At 33.2% G+C, this 23480-nt stretch overlaps 3 protein-coding genes and 1 non-coding gene across 4 annotated transcripts; 2 read left to right on the top strand and 2 right to left on the bottom strand.

The window, feature by feature from the left end:
• Positions 1 to 6441: 6441 nt before the first annotated feature.
• Positions 6442 to 8161, top strand: LOC105637202 (Galactose oxidase/kelch repeat superfamily protein). Its single transcript, XM_012220622.4, has one exon. The coding sequence runs from the start codon at positions 6482 to 6484 to the stop codon at positions 7724 to 7726; it is 1245 nt and encodes a 414-aa protein (XP_012076012.1). The 5' UTR covers positions 6442 to 6481; the 3' UTR covers positions 7727 to 8161.
• Positions 8162 to 14326: 6165 nt separating this feature from the next.
• TRNAA-UGC (transfer RNA alanine (anticodon UGC)) lies at positions 14327 to 14399 on the bottom strand. Its single transcript has one exon. It is a non-coding gene; the product is annotated as a tRNA-Ala (tRNA).
• A 108-nt stretch (positions 14400 to 14507) lies between these two features.
• Positions 14508 to 20445, top strand: LOC105637201 (transferases/nucleotidyltransferase). Its single transcript, XM_012220620.4, has 13 exons — positions 14508 to 14721; positions 14870 to 14965; positions 15196 to 15273; positions 17632 to 17712; positions 17795 to 18014; positions 18092 to 18150; positions 18539 to 18588; positions 18674 to 18761; positions 18856 to 19116; positions 19213 to 19305; positions 19504 to 19608; positions 19774 to 19890; positions 19998 to 20445. The coding sequence occupies exons 1-13, from the start codon at positions 14656 to 14658 to the stop codon at positions 20067 to 20069; spliced, it is 1386 nt and encodes a 461-aa protein (XP_012076010.1). The 5' UTR covers positions 14508 to 14655; the 3' UTR covers positions 20070 to 20445.
• A 390-nt stretch (positions 20446 to 20835) lies between these two features.
• LOC105637198 (feruloyl CoA ortho-hydroxylase F6H1-3) lies at positions 20836 to 23097 on the bottom strand. Its single transcript, XM_012220617.4, has 2 exons — positions 22527 to 23097; positions 20836 to 21735 (listed from the first exon to the last, which is right to left on the bottom strand). The coding sequence occupies exons 1-2, from the start codon at positions 23027 to 23029 to the stop codon at positions 21162 to 21164; spliced, it is 1077 nt and encodes a 358-aa protein (XP_012076007.1). The 5' UTR covers positions 23030 to 23097; the 3' UTR covers positions 20836 to 21161.
• Positions 23098 to 23480: the final 383 nt, after the last annotated feature.

The raw sequence follows: 23480 nt of genomic DNA, 5'->3' as shown, positions 1-23480 counted from the left end.
TTTCACCTACCCTGGGCGTACGATTGGTAAATCAAAAAAAAGACGATTGACTGATGCAGAGATACAAGCGGCTCAAACCTATATTTTATTGAATTGCGAAGAGATCACACCATATGTACAGTAAGTATAAATAATGTAAACATTCTAGACTTGACGTGGGCCGTTGTTAAATCATACTTATGCTAATATGGTTCGTTCATAAATAGGGAATATATCAATCTTCTGCGACTTCAAAATGTCAATTTGACTGATACTGCAGTTGATGCAAAGCTGGACACGGAATTTGCAGAATGGTTCAAATATTATGTAAGTTACTTTCAATGTACACAATACGTAATGTACATTTATTAAATCTGACTCATGTCATTACTATTTCCCATAGGCTCGAAGCTCGGGAAGCGATATTCGTAACAGATTTATTACGGATCTGGCAAAGGGGCCATTACCGGTTGGTAATGCCTACTCTGGCTACTTTGTAAACGGTTACAAGTTTCACACTGAGGGTTATGGGAGAAGCAGAAAGACAATGAACAGCGGTGTGTGCATAAAGGGATCAAACTACAGTGACGTGTCAAACGATTTTTATGGGAAATTGGTTGAGGTTTTGGAGTTAGAATATCCAGGCCTACCAATGAAGTGCACAATCTTATTCAAATGTGAATGGTTTGATCCTACGCCAAATGCTGGCACGAAGGTTCATCCTAAGTATAATCTGGTTGAAATTAATCAAAGAAGAAGATATACAAAGTATGAACCTTTTGTTTTGGCAATGCAAGCTGCACAAGTGTACTATGTCCCATATCCATCGTTTAAACAAGATAGATGCGATTGGATGGCAGTGTGTAAAATCAAGGCTAGATCAGTTGTTCATGCAATTGAAACGAAACAATCTTCTTCACTCGCAGTATCGGAGGCATTTCAAGAAGTTAGGGTTGAAACGCAACCGATGCAAGTTGTTGAAGATTTAACAGATAGATTGGATGATGAAAGCCAATCTTATGTTGAAATAGGAGCATCAGATGATGAAGAGGAAGAAGATCAAATCATCATGGGTACCTCAGAAGACGAATATGAAGAAGAGGAAGCTGATGAAGAGGAGGAGGAAGCAGATGATATTGAAGACACTTAAAACTTACAGCAATTTTACTATTACAAATTGATAAATGTATATGTAATTAATATTATTAATGAAGAATTTCAATGGTATTCACTTTGTTTACTCGTATTTACCACATGTTCTACAATTCATATAATTGTATAAATTCATTTTATCTAGGTTCTGATATCTGCAGTACAGATGGCTAGAGGCAGAGCGTTTGATTCTAACGCGTCCGGTAGTGGTTCGCGTGGAGGTCGTGGCTCTGCACGCAGTGCCCGTGGACGAGGAGGGTCGATCCCTCGTCCTTCGTCAGGTACGTCTGGGGCTTCGTCATCTGCTCAGCGACCAGTACTGCCGCCATCACATCCTTCTTCAGGTACGTCTGGGGCTTCATCCTCTGCTCAGCGTCCAGTACTGCCGCCATCACATCCTTCTTCAGGTACGTCTGGGGCTTCATCCTCTGCTCAGCGTCTAGTACTGCCGCCATCACAGCCTTCTGCTCCTTCCTCTTCTACTCCCGTTTCTAGACCAGTACAGACTCCACCAGCTGCACAGTCACCCACTATGCAAGGTAATCATAAATGTCATAACTGTCATTTTAATTATATATTAATTATCTAGAAATTTATAACATTTGTCATTTCTTTTGTAGCTTCATCAGATCCACGTATCACCCTCAGTTTGGTAGCAGGACAGTAAGTACTTATTCAAATTTTCTGTAGGCATATTTTGTAATTATATTTTGTAATTATTCATAACTGTGATGCTTTGGTGTAATTATATTTCACTTCTGTTTTTTTTTCAGCATATATCCATCTTCTCGAGCAGCGAGGCAAATTTTGAAGATAATCAAGCTACAGCTGCATAAAGAAGGATACACATGGGATGCCGTACCACAAGAGGCGAGAGACTTTTATTGGGAGGAGTTCCAGGTACTCTTTGGTTTAAGTTATATCATCATTCAATGTTTACAATTCAAGATACATCCTTAGTGTTTAAACGCTATATTTCATTTTTTTGCAGAAACATTTCATATGGGACGAGGCCATTACGGTTATGCTGAAAGTAGCCTGGGAGAAAATATGCGCCGATCGATACGCTGACTTCACCTATAGGATGAGAAGAAGCGGTAAGAAGCAGCAGTGCGTGTCTCAGGAGATATGGGAGAGCTGGCAAAAGGCTTGGGAGGATCCTGCATTCAAGAGAAAGCGGGAGATATTTGCACAAAACAGGCGCAGTGAGACTGGCGGTGATGGAGCAGGACCTTCGCGACACACAGGCGGATCTATATCTGCTATAGAGACAGCTCGATTATTAGTAAGTGAACTAGTCCCTTTACAATAAACTGATGTTTAATAAAAGGACACTATATATATTAATATATCATACATAAAAATTCATTACAGGCTAAAGAATTAGGTCGTGAGCCCACACCGATGGAGGTGTTTAGATACACTCACACGAAGGACCACGATCGTAATACCTTTGTCGACAGATGTGCGCTGAGCGTCAATGTAAGTAACAGTTAATAATATTTACATTTATCCTCTAATCATTGCGAAGATGTACAAAGTTCAATACAATAAAGCTTGCAATTGCATTGATTAATTAATTTTTTGTTTTCAGGAGAACTATACTACAGCTCGGGAGCATATTGTTACTTCTCAGACCGATGAATCCGAAGCTGAGTCAAGAATTGACGAGGTAGCGCTTTATCTCGAGGCTGCAGGGGGCGAGAAGAAGAGGAAGGTATACGGCATCGGGTCTCAGGCATCACAGTTTTACACTGGCTCAGCAGTTCACGCTTCTACAGCCAGCGCAGCACGACAGCCGGAGCACACTGACTCGCAGTATGATGATGATATACGGGCTCAGCTTGCTGATCAGCAGAGACAGATTGCAGAGCTTAGAGCGCATGTGATGCGGCTGTCCGGTGAGCAAGGTGCTGGTACTTCTTCCTCTGATCCTGCGCCTGCTACAGACCGACATGCTTCGACGTCTCAGCAGCAGCCACTATCGGCTCCTGATCCCAATGCTGCAGACGATACCTTGGTCACCCCTCCTGGCGCTACATCACATCCAGCAGGTACTCCTCCCGGCGATCCGACATCGGATCCTGCAGATGAGCAGCAGCATATATAGATTTTATTTTCGACCTTTTTATTTTTTCATTTGTAATTTCATATTTTAATTTGTTCAGAACAATAAAAATTACATTGTTATACTGTTCTTGAATTGCGTGTGTGTATATATGCATTTATGTCAACTTTCACATGTGCAAAAAATTTTGGTTTCAAAATAATATTTAATTTTTTTTATTTTTTTTTCCAATTTTGCGACCGATTTGATACCAAAAATAATAATTTTGAATTTACAATTTGCGACCTATTTGCGACCGATTTAAAAAAATTGCGACCGATTATTTGCGACCAAATTTGCGACTGAATTTGCAATTAAACCACGACCAAAAATTGCGACCGATAAAATCGGTCGCAAATTGATTTTGCGACCAGTGATTTTGCGACCGATAGGTGTCGGTCGCAAATAGGTCGCTACTTGAAAGTAGCGACCGATTTTTGCCATTTTGCGACCGATTGGTCAGTCGCAAAATGGCGGTTTTTTTGTAGTGTTACCAAGTAGTTTTCTTTTTCCATTTAGTCATAAGTCAATGTTTGAATAAATATTTTGAATGAATAGGATGACAATGATGCATATACATACTTTTTAAAGCTTTTGAATAATATGTTTTATTAATTTAATTACAAACTAATTTTATTAAATAAGTTATTAAAATAAAATAATGAACAGAGATAATAATAGTGTACAGATATAGCTTTTAAAGCCTTTGAGTTGTTTTTTATTTAACCATTTAATCACAAGTTAACTTTATTTAAAAAGTTATGAAAGAAAATAATGAGTATCATCCAATTTTTAAATATCATGTTGAATGCATGTAGATCCAATGTGGCATAATCTAATTTATTAACTCTTAAATTGCATCACTAAATTCAAGTAACTTTATTTATATATTGATTTACAAGTAGGGGAGAGTACACATAAGTTAAAACCGAAAAAACCGGATTTAACTAATCTAATTTTATTTTTTTTAATTAATCGATTCGATTTAATTTATAATTTTTGATAACTTTAGTTTTGGATGGATTTAATTGTAAAAAATAAATTATATTTCTCTAAAACCCAAAAAAAAAATCTATTTAAAGTCTCTAACCGAATAAAATTAAATATCATACTTTTATTTAGTAATACTTTTAATTTTTTAACATGGATGATGTAGTTTTGTGATTGAGAGTCGATCTCTCTTGAGTGCTGCCTGAGGAGGGTTTGGTGAAGTTAAATTGTGATGGTAGTAGTCTGACTAATCAGGGACTTACAAGTGGAGGCGGACTATTTCGTAATTTTAGAGGGAGATGGCTTGGAGGCTTTTGTCTTAAAATTGACCCTTTTTCGATTTTGGTTGGAGAGTCATCTGCTATTCGGACATGTCTTGTTCTTAAAACAAAAATCTTTATTACATATAACTATTACACGCTAAAAAATCTATATCAATATTAAAAATAAAAAAAAAATAAAAAAAAAAAACAGAGCATACCAATACCAAAACAGATTCAATATGAAAAGGGAATATAAAAAATGAGGCAATTGACTAAGAAATTGGTCCATAAATTACAGTTAAACTAATAATAAGGTCTCTATCTTATGATTGCAGCTAATATTAGAAATTTTGCATGGAGAGTTGTTTCGAGTTGCCTTCCTATTCTGGTGTCCTTAAAAGCTCGACATGTTGATGTAAATACTCGTCTTCCACTGCGTGATATTGAGGATGAGACTACCTTGCATGTTCTATGGCTCTATCTGATAGCTCAACAAACTTGGTTTTGGTCTTCTATAGGATGGTGGAATGGTGTCAACAGCATTCATAATTAGATAGCTTCTATGATCTCTGCGGTTCCTAGAGAAAAACTATGCTTAAGTTATTATAAAATGGAAACTTCGGAGGAACCGCAACCAGTTGGTGTAACAGCACAAGTATGTTCCAGCTACGATTATTCTAAGGGCTATGAACTATTTACATTCTACGATTATTAACGGGTAACGAAAAGCAATTAATTTTAAGATAAATGATAATTTTATAAATTATATTTAAATTTATTATAACGTAGAAACATTAATTACTTCCTTATTGTCGTAAGTCACAACTTAATAAATTTTCTTTGCCAAATGTATTTGTCAACCAGACTATTCTATCCTTCTGACACACAACGAAGCAAACACATAAGGCTGTGGTGGATTCTTTACTCCAAGAAAGGCAAGTCGTTTACCGCCGGCTCCATCCAGTCAACTTCTGGTTAAGAGCTTCTCAATTCAAAGAGTACTCATGTATTGACTCTTTTCGTACAAGTTTTACCATCTTTTTAGACTTTTTTTTTTTTTAAAAAAAAAAATAGTTATAGAGTTTTAAATTTTTTATTTTGAATATCCTGTCAGTTCTAATACTCTATCAATGTAGATGGTGATTACTAGAAAAATTTAAGCCAATTTCTTATTATACTTTCGTAATATATTTTTATATTTTATATTTTTTTCCATATGGATGAAAAATTATATTTTTTTCCTAAAACAAATTTCAATATAAATTTATCATAAAAATAAAATAAAATTTGAACGTAAATTCAAATAAAAAAATTTGTAAATGAATCCAGAGACACCTAAGATAAAATCTTAGTTGTTTACAATACACTGATATCTATATCCACACATTGATTTTATTTTTTAGTAGGTAAAATATATATTTTGAATTTTAAAAATAAATTTTTTTTGAAACCGAAGAAAGAAATTATTTGAAGATTAACATAGGGATCTTTTTTCTTAAAATCATTTGAAATTTAATCTCAATATTATGATAATTTTAAAAATAGACAAGACTTACTTCCATTTAATCTATAGCACCATACCACTATAAATTAAATTAATCAGAATAGACATTTTTTTAAAATTATTTTCATTTTACTTTTTTAGTAAATTTTCAAAAATATTTTTATTTCATAAAAAATTATTTCTCTGGTTTGATTCATGATTTAAATCAATAAATTCAGTTTATATAAAATTGATCTAAAAATATAATTGGCTTTTTGCACCGAAAAACATAAAAGAAAACTAACAGTAGCTGGTTGTGTAACTCGCCACGTGTCACGTGGTCCCCCCTGAACTTTAGTTAAACCACCTGAAATTAAAACAAAAATATTAATTAACCTAAATAAAAGAGCAAATCCCCTTTTTGTCCCCTTAGATCCCCCTTCGTTTATTAATTACACAGCACTTCTATTCTCTGTATCTATCTAACCAAAGTAATATCAGAAGTCCATGTCAGACAGCTGCAACTCTCGCCACTTCTCATGGCTAATGAAATCCTGCTTCCCCAGTCCACAGCACACCAACTCTCCCAATCCCATCCAACCCATCAACGCCGCCACCACTGCCACCATCACCACCATCTCTTCTCTTCCCGATGACCTTCTCTTGGAATGTATTTCTCGAGTCCCCTCCTCTTCTCTCCCTTCTCTTTCCCTTGTCTGCCGCCGCTGGTCTCACCTCCTTCGTTCCTCTTCTTTCCTCTCCCTCCGCCGCCTCCACAACCTCCTCCACCCAACTGTTTTCGCCTTCTCAGTTTCTAATTCAACTCTCTTCGCTGCCAACCTTTGTTTCCAAGAACCTTGGCAGATTGCTTCGTGTCTTCTATTTGAAATTGGTTCTTTAGATAATATTTCTCATGCTCGATTATCTGCGATTGGACCCAGAATCTACATTATCGGGCGAAATCGATTGTTTTGTTATGATACATGGAGTGCCACGATTTCTTCTAGATCTTCTATGATTTTTCCTAGGAAGAAATTCGCTACTGCTGTAGTTTCTTCCAAAATCTATGTTGCCGGAGGCGGGCCACGCGCTGCCGCGACAGTTGAGGAGTACGACCCAGATACTGATTCATGGTCTTTAGTAGCACAAGCGCCGAGAAAGAGATTCGGGTGCATCGGAGCAGCTGTTGATGGTGTGTTTTATGTAATTGGTGGACTTAAAATTGGTGGACTAGCTGGAAATGAATTTTCACGCGCCGCCACAGCTGGGGCAGAGGCATATGTGTATGCAAGTTCAATGGACTTGTATGATGTGGAGGCAAAAGTGTGGCTTAGGAGCCGAGCGGTTCCCGGAGGCGGGTGTGTAGTGGCAGCATGTGCGGCAGCTGGGTTTGTGTACATTTTAGCAAGCCACGCGGTGGAGCTTTCATTTTGGAGATTTGACGCACGTAGAAAATCCAGTGGCGGCGGTGGCGCGTTTGGAGAGTGGTGTAGAATAAAGAGCCCTCCACTGCCGGCTCAAGTTAGAGTCGACGGTACGGTGAGGTTTAGCTGTGTAGGAGTGGAAGATAAGGTAGTGCTAATTCAAGTCAATGGTTGCATTGACGATTTATTAAGGGGAAGTGGAAGAAATGTCAGGGGATTAAAGGAAGGATTGGTTTTGATTTATGATTGTAGCCGTGAAGAGTGGATCAGGGGCCCTGATCTGCCTGAGGTCATGAGACGCGCCGCTTGCGTGAGTGTGGAATGTTAAATCAGCTTGTCGTGACTAACTTGCGCCGGAAATATGGAACATGTTAAAAGAAGTTGCTTTACTGAGGCTAACGTGTGCCATTCATGTCGTTTCGGTAGCAGACAAAATGATCAATGCAACATGTGTTTGATTGTCATTCACGATAAAGAAAAAGCGACGTCTAGAGGCACACAAGTGTTATAGGGCTTAGGGAGAGATGGGCTCTAATTTTTTTTTTTTTAATTAAAAAAATGATTATGATTGGTTTGTTTTTGTTTTTATTTATTTTATTTTATTTTTTGGTTTGGAGGAAAGCAATCTAAAGATAGATATGGATTTGGATTCCATGACTATTTTTCTGGTGCATGGACAGAATTTGTCCAATTGGTGTATTATTTGGATGTTTTAAAATTTTTAAGTTGGAATGATAAATTTATTTATTCCCAACTTTAATAATTATTATATTGTATTTTATTTTTTAATATTATAATTTATTATTGTGTTTCAATGTATAATTATGAAATGAATTGCATTTTAATAAGTTTCCGAAGCAGAAAAGGCCTTGGAAATGGTCTTATGCATTTTGTGGTGCTGGTGTTTTGATTGTTGAGTTGTTTTGGTTAGTAGGTACTGCCACTGTTGTGTGTGCTGCGTTTTTGGTTATCTATTTGTCCTTGTATTCTAGCTCTTGCCTTAAGAGACGTTATACTATGCGGTTGTTTTGAGTTACTGTGATACTTTCTTTCTTGGCAATCTGAGCTTTAGGTTTGGGTGTAATGGGTTACCTTTTGGCCAGATATACTTATTAGTTTGCCAAGATTTTCATATATCTTTTTAATAAAATTCATTGATTGCTGATAAAAAAAATTGCATTTTAAACAAATTTTTTTTTTAAAAAAATAGATTCAAATTGATCTGAATTATTGTACTCTATCGATCTATTTATATACAGAAAGTCAAAATTTATCTAAAATAAAAAAGATGATCTTTCGTGAATTTTTTCCTAATTTACCCCTGAAAAGACAATTATGTGATCCCCAAATTTCAATAAAAAGGACAGTAAATATTAAGAATGATCCCTAATTTCAATAAAAGGTGATAAATGAGAGAGAGAGAGGATGAAAATCAAATTGTAACTATACTCAGTTTGAAGGAAAATTTCCCCTCATTTTGGATTTATTAGAGTTGTGTGTAAATTTCACTGCACACTTAATTATTAATTATAGGAAGAAATTGCATATATAATTCAGACAGTGCTTACAACTCCAAAAACTTAATCCATGCTCATAATGTGAAAAAGTTCACATTTTCTTAGTGCAGGGTTTACTCTCTTTTGGAATATTAATTTGTCCAACCACAATAATATCTGTCACTTTCTTAAAATTCTCCCAAAGTCAATATTCAAACCAAAAATCAAAATAAGAATATATTAGACTTTTTGCTTTGACTTTAGTCCCAAAATTACCATTTAAGCAATTTTCTTTTTATAAATAGAATGTTATAAAATGAAACATCTCTATATAAATAGAATAGAGGGAGTAATAATTAAGATAATACTTTCATACTCAGGTAAATTAAAAATTTTATTAAATAAAATTAATGTTATTTTTACATTTTTAAAAGAAATTTTTTAGAATTTCAAAATTGAAATAAAAATTAAAATAACAAATTAAAAGTAACAAAAATGGATTTTGGTAACTTTTAATTTGATAGATTATTTTTGTATATTTTTAAATTTTATGTCTTAATTAAATACAGTTAAAAATGCGCACAAACAAAAAATAAACATACAAAGTTACTAATAAACTAAAATTCCCCCAAAAGTATACATTAACCTTCGTATTATAGGAAACTTTTTTGTGGAACTTTAAATTAATATTGCAAGAAAATTTTTGTGGGACTTTAAATTTTACAGAGAACTTATAAATTAAGTGTCTATTTGGTTTAGTTATTCATATCAGCTGATAATTGATAATAAGTGGCTAATGGTTTTATAGCAGTTAGCTGATAAACGATAACGGTATTTGGTAAAATTCTAATAGCGGTTGCTATTAAAATTGCCTAATTCATAAATTTTCCTCTCAAGTTTATGCGATTTGCTTTATGGTACACTCAAGTTTGCAAGGAACCTATCATGATCCTACATTTTCACTTTTCAGTAATAATTAGATCCCTTGGCGAAATGGAATAACTTTGCAAGAGTTTAATTATGGCTCTTTATTTTTACATTTTATTTTGGTGAAGAGCATAGTTATTACTGAAATATAAAAGCGTAGAATCATGATAGGTCCCCATAAACTTGAGGGTGCCACGAGACAAACCGCATAAGCTTCAAGGGGCAAATTTATGCATTTGGCCCTATTAATATGAATATATTATTTTTTTATTTAAATACATATATAATATTTATTAAATTTTTTATATAATATTTAATAGAAAATTATTATTTTCAAACAATTATAAATAAAATGATGAAAAAACATTAATTTTTAAAAAACAATTTTATTAGTAATTATTGTTATGAGTTAATGAAATTGAAATTTATATCTATATATAATCTTAAAACAAAAAACATTTTAAAAATGCTGACTTGACGTTGTAATTTTTCAGCGTTACTTTTTTACTTTTCTTTATAAATTTTCTGTATTTTTAATGTCTTTCTTTCATTTGTTTTTCATTTTATAATTTACAAAGTATTTGCTATAAATTCATATATATGATTTTTAACATTTTATTTTGTTATTCTGTTGTAACTATCTACATATTAAATAGATATATAAACAGTGATTTATCTTCCATTAAAACCCTAAGGTCTCCCTTCACTTTTTTATTTTTATTTTTTTTTTATTTATTATTTTTTTTTTTTGTGTTTCTAATTTTCACTTTCTAGCCAACCAAAATATCCTATTTTCTGTAGATGGCTAGGAGCAATACTGATCAAGACTTTTTTTCCTTTGCGTTTGAAGTTGTATATTCAAATTACTATTATTACTTCTTAGTTACCCACAAGAGAAAACGTATCATGATTGTTCTTATTTTTGTACTCTTTTGCAAAAATCCAGATTTAAAATATTAATTCTATCCAAAATATAATGATTAAAATTTCCTTTTATTCTATCCAAATAAAACATATTAAAATACTCAATTTTCTAAGTTTATATGTTACTTTTTCATATATTAATTAAAAAGTCATACTAACAGTCGTTCTATATATAATATTTATCTTTTGAAAATTTTTAATTTTTTCTTTCCTTGATTTATATTTATATTTCATTTTTCAAACTTTTCTATATCTTTGATTTTTTTTTTTAGAAATTTTAAAATTTTTTAAGATAATTAAGCTTTGAAAAATTTTAAATTATTGCTTATCTATTTCTCTCTACCTAAATCTATTTAAGTTTTTTATGTTAAATTGAACTAAAATATTTTTTATTTGGGATTAATATATATTAGTATATGAATTTTTATTTTTTTCTTTATTTTTCTATGTTTTATCGGATTAATATTCAATATAAATAATGAAATTATATTTTATCAATAAATAATTATCTATATGTTATTCAAAATGAATTATTTGAATTATAAAACTTTAACTTGATTATAAAATTTTAGTTGATAAGATGCTCTTTGAGTTATAAATTTTAACTAAAATCTAGAATTCTTCGAATTTTATAATTATTTAAAATAAATTAATGACATTATAATTTAATAAAGTAATCTGCGGAAAAGTAAATCTCTTACTAACATACTTAATATAATTTATAAAATAAAATATTTAACAATAAAGTAATTCACAGAAAAAATAATTTTTTAATATGTATTTATGAATTATAAACTATCAAAACAATCCGCCTAAAAGCGTGGGCCTTCACCTATTATATAATATAAATATAAATCAGTAGTAGCTGATACAAAAAAATTCCAAAATATAGCTGATTGAGACTTCTATCAGTTATTAGGCCTGTGCAAAACCCGAGCCGATCCAAAAAACTCGAATCGACCCGACCGAAAATATAGAATTATAATGGATTTTTTGGGTGAGGTCAGGTTAGACAATTTGAGGGATATATCCTTATTCAGGTCGGGTGGATCGGTTAAATACCTAGTTTAACCCGATTTGACCTGAAAAATAAAAATATTAAATTTTTTTAATTTATTGATGTGATTCACTCTTCTTTCTTTCTTCTTTTGCATGTAAAATTAAAAATTCCAAATCAAAATTAATTTTTTCTTGAAGATGACATGTATTTTTTCTTGAGCAACTAAAAATATAATTTTTAAGTTTTCATATTTTTTTATTTCTATATGTATGTTAAATACTTAATTAGGACTTTTTTAATTTGCTATGATTTGGTTATGATTTAAGATGGAAAATTATGGCTTGGATGATTGTGATTAGTTTGGTTTGATTGTGTTATGATTTTTTCATTACAAATGTTTGATGTTGATTATGGTTTGACTATTGTTTTATAATTTTTTTATTATGATTGTTTGGTCAACAATTATATTTTTAGATAACTTTTTTAATTGTGTAGGATCCAAATAAAATTTTAATTGTGCAAGAGCCATATTAAAAAAGTATCCAAGCCATAAAATATATTTAATTGAAGATCCGGTTAAACCGGCCCCGAATACCCGATTCCATATTTATAGGGGTTATTCGGGTGGAGCCTGAACTCTTAAAGGGGTCGGGTCAGTAAAGTCATTCCCTCTCATTTCGGGTATTTTGGATCGGATTTGACCCGATCCGACCGTTGCTCACCCATATCAACTATCAACTAATTAAAAAATGTCCTGTAAACTAAGTATCTTATAATTAAACTGTATTAGATTTAGGTTTTCATTTTAGCGAGGACTTTACTTTCTATTTAGTTAGGGTTTTAGCTGCCTATTTTGTATTATTCTTTTTTAGGATAAGACATGTATACACGTGATGTATGGGATATTACCCCCAATAAAAAATGAATTTTTTAAAATAACGTTATTGTTTTATTTCTTTTCCAATTTACGGTCGAAAATAGCCTCGTATGAATCAAAATAATATTCATAGTGATTTAATTTATAAGTAGATTCATAAACCAAAATACAAGTAAATCTTTTCCCTTATTTTAGATTATTCATCTATTAATATTTAATTAAATGAAACCCGACACTTATTATCCTTTCAATCCCTTTTTATCTCCCCTTTCTTTTCATTTATTTCTTTTCTCTTTCTTTATTTTTTTTTAGAAAAATCAAACTAGAAATTTCATTAATTGGAAATTGTATACAGATATAGGATACAGATCAATATTTTTATATTTTTGTATAGGAAGTCTAATAATAAACCACTTATACAAAGAATAAAAAAACACAATCTTGATTTGAAGTATCTGATCGAGTTGACATAGCATAATATTTGCGTCATAGGCAATTGCTCCACTTGGTGGTTATTAATGGCCATTGTTTGACTCCATGGTCTTTCTATAAATTCGATCTAATTACCTTCAAATTTCTTTCTTCTATTGTAGAGAAAATCTGCATTTCTTTCTGCACAACTATTCAAATAATAAAAGATGTTAAACAAAATTACCATAATGGTGATAACAATAACTTGGAACTAAATCTGAGAATAAGATCCCAAAATATGGGCACAATAACTCAGAACTAAATTTAAGAACAAAATTTCAAAATATGGGCAACAATAAATCTCAATATTTGGGCGACAATAACTCAAATCCAGAAATAGATCTGAGAATTATTTGCAAAAACAACAAACAAAAAAGAAAGGGGTGACCACTGGTGATCGGTGAGAGCTCACCGATGGCCGTTCGTAGAAGAAGAAAAGAGAATTTTAGGTTTTAGATTTTGAGAGAAAAAGAGAGAGGGAGAGAGCCGCACAAGTAAAGTTTATTCCCACTCCATATTTTCTTTCGTCTTTGTTTAGCTTTAGATGATAGTTTTGTTTATATATTTAATTAAAAATTAATGAATTCCTATAATTATTGAAGATTGACGGTGCTCGATATTCAAAATATTAAGTTATTTTATCATTTTGCATGGGGAAATTTTTAGATATTACAATGAATTTCAAATCCTACCTGTTGCATGAATTCCTGTAATTATTGAAGATTGACAGTGCTCGATATTCAAAATATTAAGTTATTTTATCATTTTGCATGGGAAAATTTTTAGATATTACAATGAATTTCAAATCCTATCTATTGCATGAATTCCTGTAATTATTAAAGATTGGCGGTGCTCGATATTCAAAATATTAAGTTATTTTATCATTTTGCATGGGGAAATTTTTAGATATTACAACGAATTTCAATTCCTACCTGTTGCATAAGAATGCATTACTTTTGAATTGGCTTACTAGCCTTTAAAGAATTGATTACAAGCTTGCTTTGTGTTCGCGAGCTAGCTCGCAAGCTAAAAAAGTTCGACAGCTTGGCTTGAGTTTGACTCAATAAATTTATATTAAGCAAGCTTCAGCTTTTCTCAAAATTAAACTTCAAATGGTTATGAGTAATTTGACTCATTTACAAAGTCTTAGATGGCTCCATGGGAGAGAAAAGGCAATCATGAATAGCATGAACAATGTTTCAACCTAAAATTGGGAATTTAGTCAAAACAACTTGGAGATGCAGGGTATCGAACCCTGTACCTCTCGCATGCAAAGCGAGCGCTCTACCATTTGAGCTACATCCCCGCGCTGTAACAATCTAAATATAATTAATAAAAAATAATGACTGTAATCCTCACAGGGTTGGAAGTCCTCGTCAAGTGCAATACCAAATACCAATGGCAATAACAAATTCCAGTACTACAAACGCTAAACAGTAAACACAATAAAGCCCACAGCGTTTTGCCTCTCTTCATTCTTTCAATTCAAAGATTCATAAAAATCCCTTCTCAAGAAAAAGCCATCTGTTTCTCATAAATAATAATAATAATAATTCTCAGTGATGGATTTTCAAGTGGTAGTCCTAGCCGGTGGCACTTCAAAGAAACTAGTTCCTTTAGTTTCAAAGGTGGATTTTTTTTTTTTCTTTTGTTCACCTTCCTTCAAAACTCCTGTTTGGAAGAAAAGAAAAGAAAAGAAAAGAAAATAAAACCCTCGATTTTTCCTTTAATCAATGTCTCATTCTTATTTCTTATTTGGGTTTTCTTTGAATGCAGGAAGTCCCTAAAGCTCTACTTCCAGTGGCCAACCGACCGGTTCTTTCTTATGTTCTGGAACAATTGGAACTCAGTAATCTCAAAGATCTTATTGTGGTATATACTTTATGGGGGATATTATTTTCTACCTAATTCTTTTTCGGTGTTTTTTGAGAAAAGAATAGTGGAAAGAACAAAAAAAAAAAAAAAGCGTAATTGAGTTCGATTTGACAAGAAAATTGACGGTTATATTAGAAAATGTGTATTTGTAGTTTTTTTTTATTGGTTTTTAGGGTTTATTCAGGTTTCTAATGCTTTTTTTGCCCCTCTATATATTGTGGGGGTAGGTGGTTGAAGGGCAAGATGCAGCCCTTCGAGTTGGTGGTTGGATATCGGGTGCTTATGTTGATCGTCTACATGTTGAGGTAATTATTTAATTTTATTTTTCATGAAATCAATCGTTGAATTGTAACCCTGCTTTTGTGATAGAGACAAGAGATCATAATTTTAACTTATTTGATGATGCTTGATTTTTATAGTTTCTTTCTTTTCATCAAAATTAATGGTGATAAACTAAGGCTATTTCGTTAAATAAGTACTGTATTATCCTTAAACAAATGCATTATCAATATAAGTTAGTGAAATGATCAAATGGGAGAATTCTTCCTACAGAGCTTATCTTAAATAACCATTCCTACATATCTTTAACTGATTAAAAGATGTTAAAACAACTAGAATTATGGTCCAAATTTAATCTAGGCTTTAATTGGGATATTATAATTTATAGAGTACTTTCTTGTCCCTTTCGAGATTTATTTATGTGTGTATTCAAATAGATTGTTTTTCTGGTAGTAAAGAGTATTCAGATAATTTGTATTGCTGGAAAATCTACCCAGATATTCAGACTTTTTATTTTTATATTTAGTTTCTTAATTTGAGTTATATTGCCTTATGATAGCATGTTGCTTGTGGTTTTATTTGGGAGTCAAATCCTGCAAGGGTTAGGAATAGTTTCAGATTAGTACATCTTAATAGAGGTTTACATACCTATGCTCATATTTAAGTTTGTCAACCAATAGCAACTATGCTTCTTAGAATTAAGTTATAAACATTGTTATTTTTCCTCAATTGGTGGGTCGCTAATGCAGCGAGGACTTATGCCAACCTCACCCCATCCCACCTCAGTCCTTACATCTTATCACTTGACTGTTGCGCTAAGGTGATCCTTCCTGGCACTCCTTAGCATTATGTAACTGCTGTATATTTTATTTTATTTTGGAGCTGTCCTCTCTTTCTGGCTTCAGTTTCTTCTGCTCCACATTGTAAGAGTACAGTGTTCAAAAGTTATGGTAAAGTTGAGACTGAGAGTCGAGAGTTCATAGGGCTATTCCTAGTGTTATTGTAGCCATGATTTGTCTTGTCATGCTGTCTCTTGTACAATTTTTTGCACATTCCAAACAACAAGAAAAATGGGAACAATAGATTTAGTATCAACTCTTGTAGATCTATTCAAGTTGAAATTTACGCTTATTCTAATTTTGGTTTGATAATTTACAAAACTAAGGAGGATGATTCAGATATGGCCTAGAGGTAGCAATTTTGATCCAATTATGTGCCATGGAGTGGTTATTTCGTTTTTCAGTTAATGACTTAAAAGTTCCTCTTAGCAATTGCACTTGAGGTTTTAATTTGTCTCAATTGTATGCATAACATTAATGTTGGTGTTGATTGTAGTTAAATTTGGGAGACATGCAAGATCTTTTTACATAGTTTACATGCTATATATTTTATTCATAAAAATTTCACATAAGCTTACGGTATGACATTTTTAAGGAGCAGCAGGCATAGGTATAGAGAAGACACAGTGCTATATTAGCAATTTGAGAGTTCTGGTTATGATTGCCACTTGCCAGCCATATTGATTATGCATATGATTGATACAAATGCAAGTATTAGCTATAACTGATAATTTGACCAAAGATTTGAATGTTTTGGCCACAAACCCGTGATTTAAGGGTTGTATGTGTCTTTTTCTTGCTTACTCATTGGATGTTTGGTGAATAATTTTCTCAAGTTCAATTTGATAAATTTGATAACCGTTTCCTGATTTAGGCTTATTATATCATGCTATTTTTTTTTGGTTGGCCAATTTGTTCTTAAGCTTGCTACTAAAACTAATAATAAGAGATTTTATTCTAGAACTAAATATAAGATTAACATTATTGTAATTTAGATATTCAAACATCTTTTGTGGCATGACTTTATTGATTAGCTGATGCTGGTCTACTCAATCACATTGGTTCTAGATTTTTCAATTCCAAGGAAGTTAGTAGAGAAATGCAGTTGAGTATTCTCACAAATCTCACTGTTATTTTTTAAGCATGCGAACATTTTGTTCATCATAGTGAGGCACAGGTACTTTGCTTCTATTAGACCATGAGCGGAAATTCAGTGGTCATCTAGACGATGATGAGTTGAATTTGAACCTTGATGCATTGGGGCTTCTTTTACTTGTTCGCAGAAGCCATATAGAACTACTTCCATTTATTTATACACCCCCCACTAGTCTCCAAGAAAAAGTCAAAGTTTTTTGCCTTTTACATAACTTCAAATGTGGAAGCTTGTTTTTCATGTCTTGTTCTGAAATACATTTTGTTGGCATGATAATTTTTATGCTGCATTGTTTATTTTTACTGACTTGGACATAACTGCTTGATAATACTCTCATCTCAATTAAATTTTTGAAAAATATTAGAACTGACAAATTCCATATAATACTGCAGGTTGCTGCAGTTCCTGAGGATGTTGGCACAGCTGGTGCTCTTCGAGCCATTGCACGCCACTTGACTGCAAAGGACATCTTGGTTAGCACTCAAAAGTCTTCTACAGTGTTTGAGTTCTCAGCAATTGTATATTAATAGCTATTGGTGGTTTATCTTTTTGCAGGTTGTGACTGGTGATCTTGTTTCTGATGTTCCTCCTGGAGCAGTTGCAGCTGTTCATAGACGACATGATGCAGTTGTGACTACAATGCTTTGCTCTGCCCCTGTTGGTGGACCTGCAGAGTCAGGTGCCTCCTCTGGAAAAGACAAAATAAAGAAACCAAGACGATACAACATCATTGGGCTGGACTCGACAAAACAGTTCTTATTACATATAGCTACAGGTTGGCTATGAATAGTTAGTGTTGTTTGTAGTTTTTCTTTATTTGTCGATCATTCTACATCTTGGGGCTTCTTGCAGGAGCTGAAGTTGAGAAAGAAATTCGAATTCAGAAAACTATTCTTCAGGCAGTAGGGCAGGTAATAGGAGGTTATTTTCCCCTTTAGGGCATTTGGGAAACTTAGTTAATGATATGTGAACAGCATGGTGTCTCAAACCAAATGGTATCAATTATTAAAGCAAATAGAGTATACATGCATCTGTTGTTCATTAATCCTTGTCTGAATGTTTTGTTTGATTATTCAAATCTTCTATTCCTTTTTAAATTTTTATGCATTAGGAAACATTGAAGTCCCATCAGCATGTGTTGGTTTCAGTAACATTTTGATAATTGTTCATCCTAGTACAGTAAATGTTTTTCTATGAAGGGTAATGCATCTGTGGAGGCTCAATTTTCAATATTATGTGCTCAACAGTGGGAAATTTTTTCTTGCTTTTATTTATATTCACTTTTACCTTTTTCCTCAGATGGAAATACAATCTGATCTTATGGATGCTCATATGTATGCATTCAAGAGGTTTGACTTTTCACTTGTCTTGGTTTCCAAGATTTCTTCTGTCATGTGTCGGTTATCCTCAACTCTCCTTGTTGATGTCTTTCAGGTCTATTTTGCAAGAAGTTTTACATGAAAAAGATAAATTTCAAAGCTTACAACAAGATGTATTGCCCTATCTTGTCCGGAGCCAGCTGGTTAGTTTAATCAAGTCTTTTTGTTTTACATTTTTTAACTCCTTGTGCAGTTATAGAAAACTTAAAATAGTTTAATTTATTTAACAAACATCAGAAATCGGAGGTATTACTGAATAACTCACCGCAATCAGAAGAAAATGGAAATGAGAAGGCTGGTTCACAAAACAGTCATGTAATCATATCTGAAATCCTGGCCAATGCTTCTACACCAAGCTTTCATGAACTTTATGCATCGGGTCATAATGGTTCTGCTCCTGTTCGAAGAACTCATAAATGCTGTGCTTATATTGCAAGCAACAATAAATATTGTGCACGCTTAAATTCTATTCAAGCATTCTGTGATATTAACCGAGATGTGAGTATATGCAGTTGAAGCTCATCATGGTACTTTTATATTTGTCTCCTACTTGAATACTAAATTCAGTTGAAATTTTTTTCAATTTTAAATCAGGTCATAGGTGAAGCAAATTATCTGTCAGGTTATTCGTTCTCTGCACATAACAACATTATCCATCCTTCGGCACAGCTTGGATCAAAAACTACAGTGAGTCCAATAGTTCATGAACGCAACCATGCTTGTAAAATAGCTTACTTAGTTTCAGACTGATACCCTAGGATTATTAGTTGTTATGATACACTCATTTATTGTGAAGGCTTGTAATAGCATGTTGAGTTCATAGCTTTATGCGTCCCATTGGGAAGAATATATCTTTATACTCATAAAGTAGTTTGATGGCTCTAGGTGGGACCTCATTGCATGCTAGGAGAAGGTTCACAAATGGGTGACAAATGTAGTGTTAAGCGATCTGTTATCGGTCGTCACTGCCGGATAGGTTCCAATGTGAAGGTACAGTGATTTTTCAGTTGGCAACGTGAAAAATTATTTATCACAACAGCAAGATGCCTAGAATGCTTACTGTTAGTGCTTTGGCTATCATTTAATGCCTTATTTTTGTAAATTCAGAAAAAAATGACACCTTAACCGCTATAATTCTGATTTCTGTTATTTCAGGTTGTTAACTCAGTTATCATGAATCATGTCACAGTAGGAGATGGCTGTTCGATCCAAGGTTCTGTGATTTGCAGCAATGTGCAGCTTCAAGAGCGAGTTGTATTGAAAGATTGCCAGGTAATCTCTATTTCTCTTCCTCCTTCCTACCCCCCCATGCATATGCTCTAAAAAGTGCATAGTTCATCTGGTTGATTTACATCTTGATGCTTTATGCTTCATTCCAGGTTGGAGCAGGTTTTGTAGTTACTGCAGGCAGTGAGTACAAGGGAGAGTCCTTGGCTAGAAAAGAGAAATAAGTTAATAGGGAGCGTCCTTTGCTGGAAAGACTTGCGAATCTCGAGGATTCAACTCAAATTTTGTGCTATGCTTCATCACATGTTGGGGCAAATTTTTTGGTAGCTGCTACCATTGATGCTGGATCAGGCCTTAGGCAAGGAAAGACAAATTCTGAAGTCTCATGAGTGTACTATTCAGCTCACATCATTTGTTTGTTTTAGTCCCTTTTCTTTTTTTGATGGTTAGGAGTTAATATTTTACTTCTTGTTATGTTACCTGTATTGATTCCCATGTATTTTTAATGACTGAAGAACGATAAATCAGTCTCAATTTTGTCTCATAATTGTAAAATGTGAAATTTTTCTTGTTCTTGAATAGAAAGCCTTTATTGACAAATGCGGGTTATAACAGATCTTTCCTCGCAAGGAGGAATTACTTCTATAGTTCTATGCACTAGTTAATCCATTCTGCAGGTAGGGAAGGTTTGCTTTCGAATCCGAATCAACTTGGTTCCTATTTGGTTTTGTTTCTGATTCTCCGACTTGAGAAACCAAGTGTTGAGAAACTTGGAGTCTGCCTGCTCAATGCGATACAAGTCGAATTTTTTCGGAAGGCACATAAAAGGCTTCTTTGCCTGCAAGGCATGAATTTTCAAAGTTCCTTATTCTGTTTCAGGTCAATCATCAGAGCCAGATACTAGCACTACTAGGCCACTTCTCAACCACCCTGCAGTTTATGATTTCCTTGAATTTTGTAAGATGTAACGATGTAAAGAGTATGATAACATTTATATAAATTTATATTTTATTGCTCATTAAGTGATCAAAAGAAGTAGTACAGGATGGAAGAGAATTTAAAGCTCGAACGGCAAAAGTGAATGAATGATCCAGCCAGGCACCTAACTCCAGACATGTTTATGAGACAATCCCGAGTTTCAAAAGTGTCAATTTCAAAAGGCTCAGCCTACCCAACCTACAGGCCAACAGCTTGGCTCCCAAACAGGTCCACACCTAAACATACAGTCTCTCCTGGCATTAACAGAGTATACAACAGAATGACAATCTCACTACTGCTTTCTTACTTGCAAGAGCGTAGAAGCACAAGGATCAGTATCATATCTTGGCGAAGTCAATAGTGTTTTTCCCATCATGACCCTTGCTAAAGAAATAAGTAAAGTAATCCGAATAGAGAACTGACTTATATTTTGGTGCTTCTCCACTCCCTAGAACTTCTGGTAAAGGTCCAATTAGAGCATGAGGTCCTGGATTGACAAAGATAGGAACTGAAACCCTGTTCTTGCTTCCGTTGACAATTACACGATGCTCTATGCTTTTATATCTGTCATTGCTCATTATCTGCAGTACATCTCCAATGTTGATAACTAGTGCTCCAGTAACAGGTGGGATATGAATCCAGCTATTCTCTTCTATTCCTCGAACATAAAGCCCACCAATGTCATCTTGTAGGAGGACTGTGATGGATGATACATCAGAATGACGGCCTATTCCGGCTGCAAGTTCAGGATTAGGACAATGAGGATAGTAATTCATGTTAATCCTTAGTGAACCCATTAAGGCATATTCTCTTTCTTTGTCAATCTCTTTCACATTGAGTTTTTTCAATAGCAGCTCTAACAACCTTTTGATAACCAGTTCAGCTCTCTTCATGTAATCAAGCACTTGATCCCTAAGGCAAAACACTGATAAGTCCATATTTATACATACATATTTTTCCCAGTTAATCGTGTAATTACAGAAGAGATGAACTTTAAAAGTTCAATGGACATCATATACCTTTTGATCTCTCAGCATTTCATGAACTACACTATTTTAAAGATAACTCCTCTTTGATATATATTTTCCAACTTTTCCTCTACAAAATGTGAACGGAGTCATAAAAAAGAAAAAAAAAAAAAAGATATTCTACTGCAGGAAAAAGTCTTTCACTAAGGCACACGTCATTTCCAAATTTGCGAATATCAATTATCTATATTACTAACTAAAATAATAATACTAATCTAGCAATTGGTTAAGAGAGTATAAAATATACCAATACAATTTATCTCAGGCTAGATGGGTAATATGGGCTGTAGATAATCGCTGAAAACTTTCCACCAAATTTTAATGTGGTTACTAGACTTCAATTTTAGTCAATCTTATCTCTGGAATTTCCTATGATTTCAATGCATGTTTGGTTTGTCTCAGAAATGAAATGGGAATGGAAATGAATGTCTAAAGCTGAAGAATCATGGCCTATACACATCCATTTTTACAAAACCAGCATTAGTTATACTAACCCAGGCCAGGAAATGATTAAGCACTAATAATAAAACTAGTCACAAAAGATCAGCACAAGTTGCAACCCGAATAAATCGTGCACAAATTTTATAAATTTGATTTACATAATCAATTCAAAAATCCAGACACAGTGAAATACTCTTAAAGCAAGTAATAAATACAGAGTTTCAGGATTCTTACTTGCATATAGGAGGCCACAATGAGGGAGATTTCTCATCTCCTGGGATGTAATGAAAGCTGAGATAGTCTTTCCATTCCAATACCTTTTCAGTTAAAGGGCTAAAACTAGTTGCAAGAAACACAGTATCAGTTGAGGAATTTCCTTTCCAATACTTCTTTCTTTCTTCATTTGGTAAACTGAAGAACCCGTGACCAGAATCCTTTAAATTATCAACAATCTCTAATGGAATCCCATGATTGATGATTTGAAAGAAACCCCACTTGCTTGCTGCTTGAGAAATTGATTCTGCAACTTGTGGGTCATCCCAATTTGAGACATCAATGATGGGTATAGATTCTTGGGATATGAGGATTTGGCTTGTATTCAATCTTTCATCTTGTGGTTGGATATACTGATGAGGAATAGATTCAAGACCTGTATCAACTAAACCCTTTAAGCCATTGGCCTTATGCACCACAAAATCAAGTATATTGGTGGAGGAGCTTGCAGTGGTTGGCGACATTTTTGGAGTTGGTAATTTTGCAGTTGCAGGCAAGAAGAGGGAAAGTCAAAACACTTACGGCGTCCGAATTTTATTAGTTTCTTTCTAAATTTTAATTTTTACCAATTAAGTGTTCGAAGGATAAATTCTTTTCAATTAAGTACATAAATGGCTTTATTTGATAAATTATATAACATGTAAACATCCATTAGAATAATCTTTTTTTTTCAGTTTTTTTTTTCAATTTTTATTATTTTATATTTTTTTAAAAAAATTAAAGGATTCTTTTTTTTTTATTCCAGAATAAAATCAATACAAAAAGAAAAAGTGAAACAAGAGAAACAGATAATAATTTTAAAAATAAATCAAATGAAAGAATAAAATAAAAATTATTCATTTAATTTTTGGCAAGAAATTTCAGTCACATGTATTTAATGTAAAATATTTATTATTATAAACACTTTTGAATTAG

Source organism: Jatropha curcas, chromosome 5 (assembly GCF_041381405.1).
Source record: "Jatropha curcas cultivar XTBG-Jc1 chromosome 5, XTBG_Jcur_1.0, whole genome shotgun sequence".
Lineage (NCBI taxonomy): Eukaryota > Viridiplantae > Streptophyta > Magnoliopsida > Malpighiales > Euphorbiaceae > Jatropha > Jatropha curcas.
Note: the sequence above shows the minus strand (reverse complement) of the source record. Positions and strands in the feature narration are given on the sequence as shown.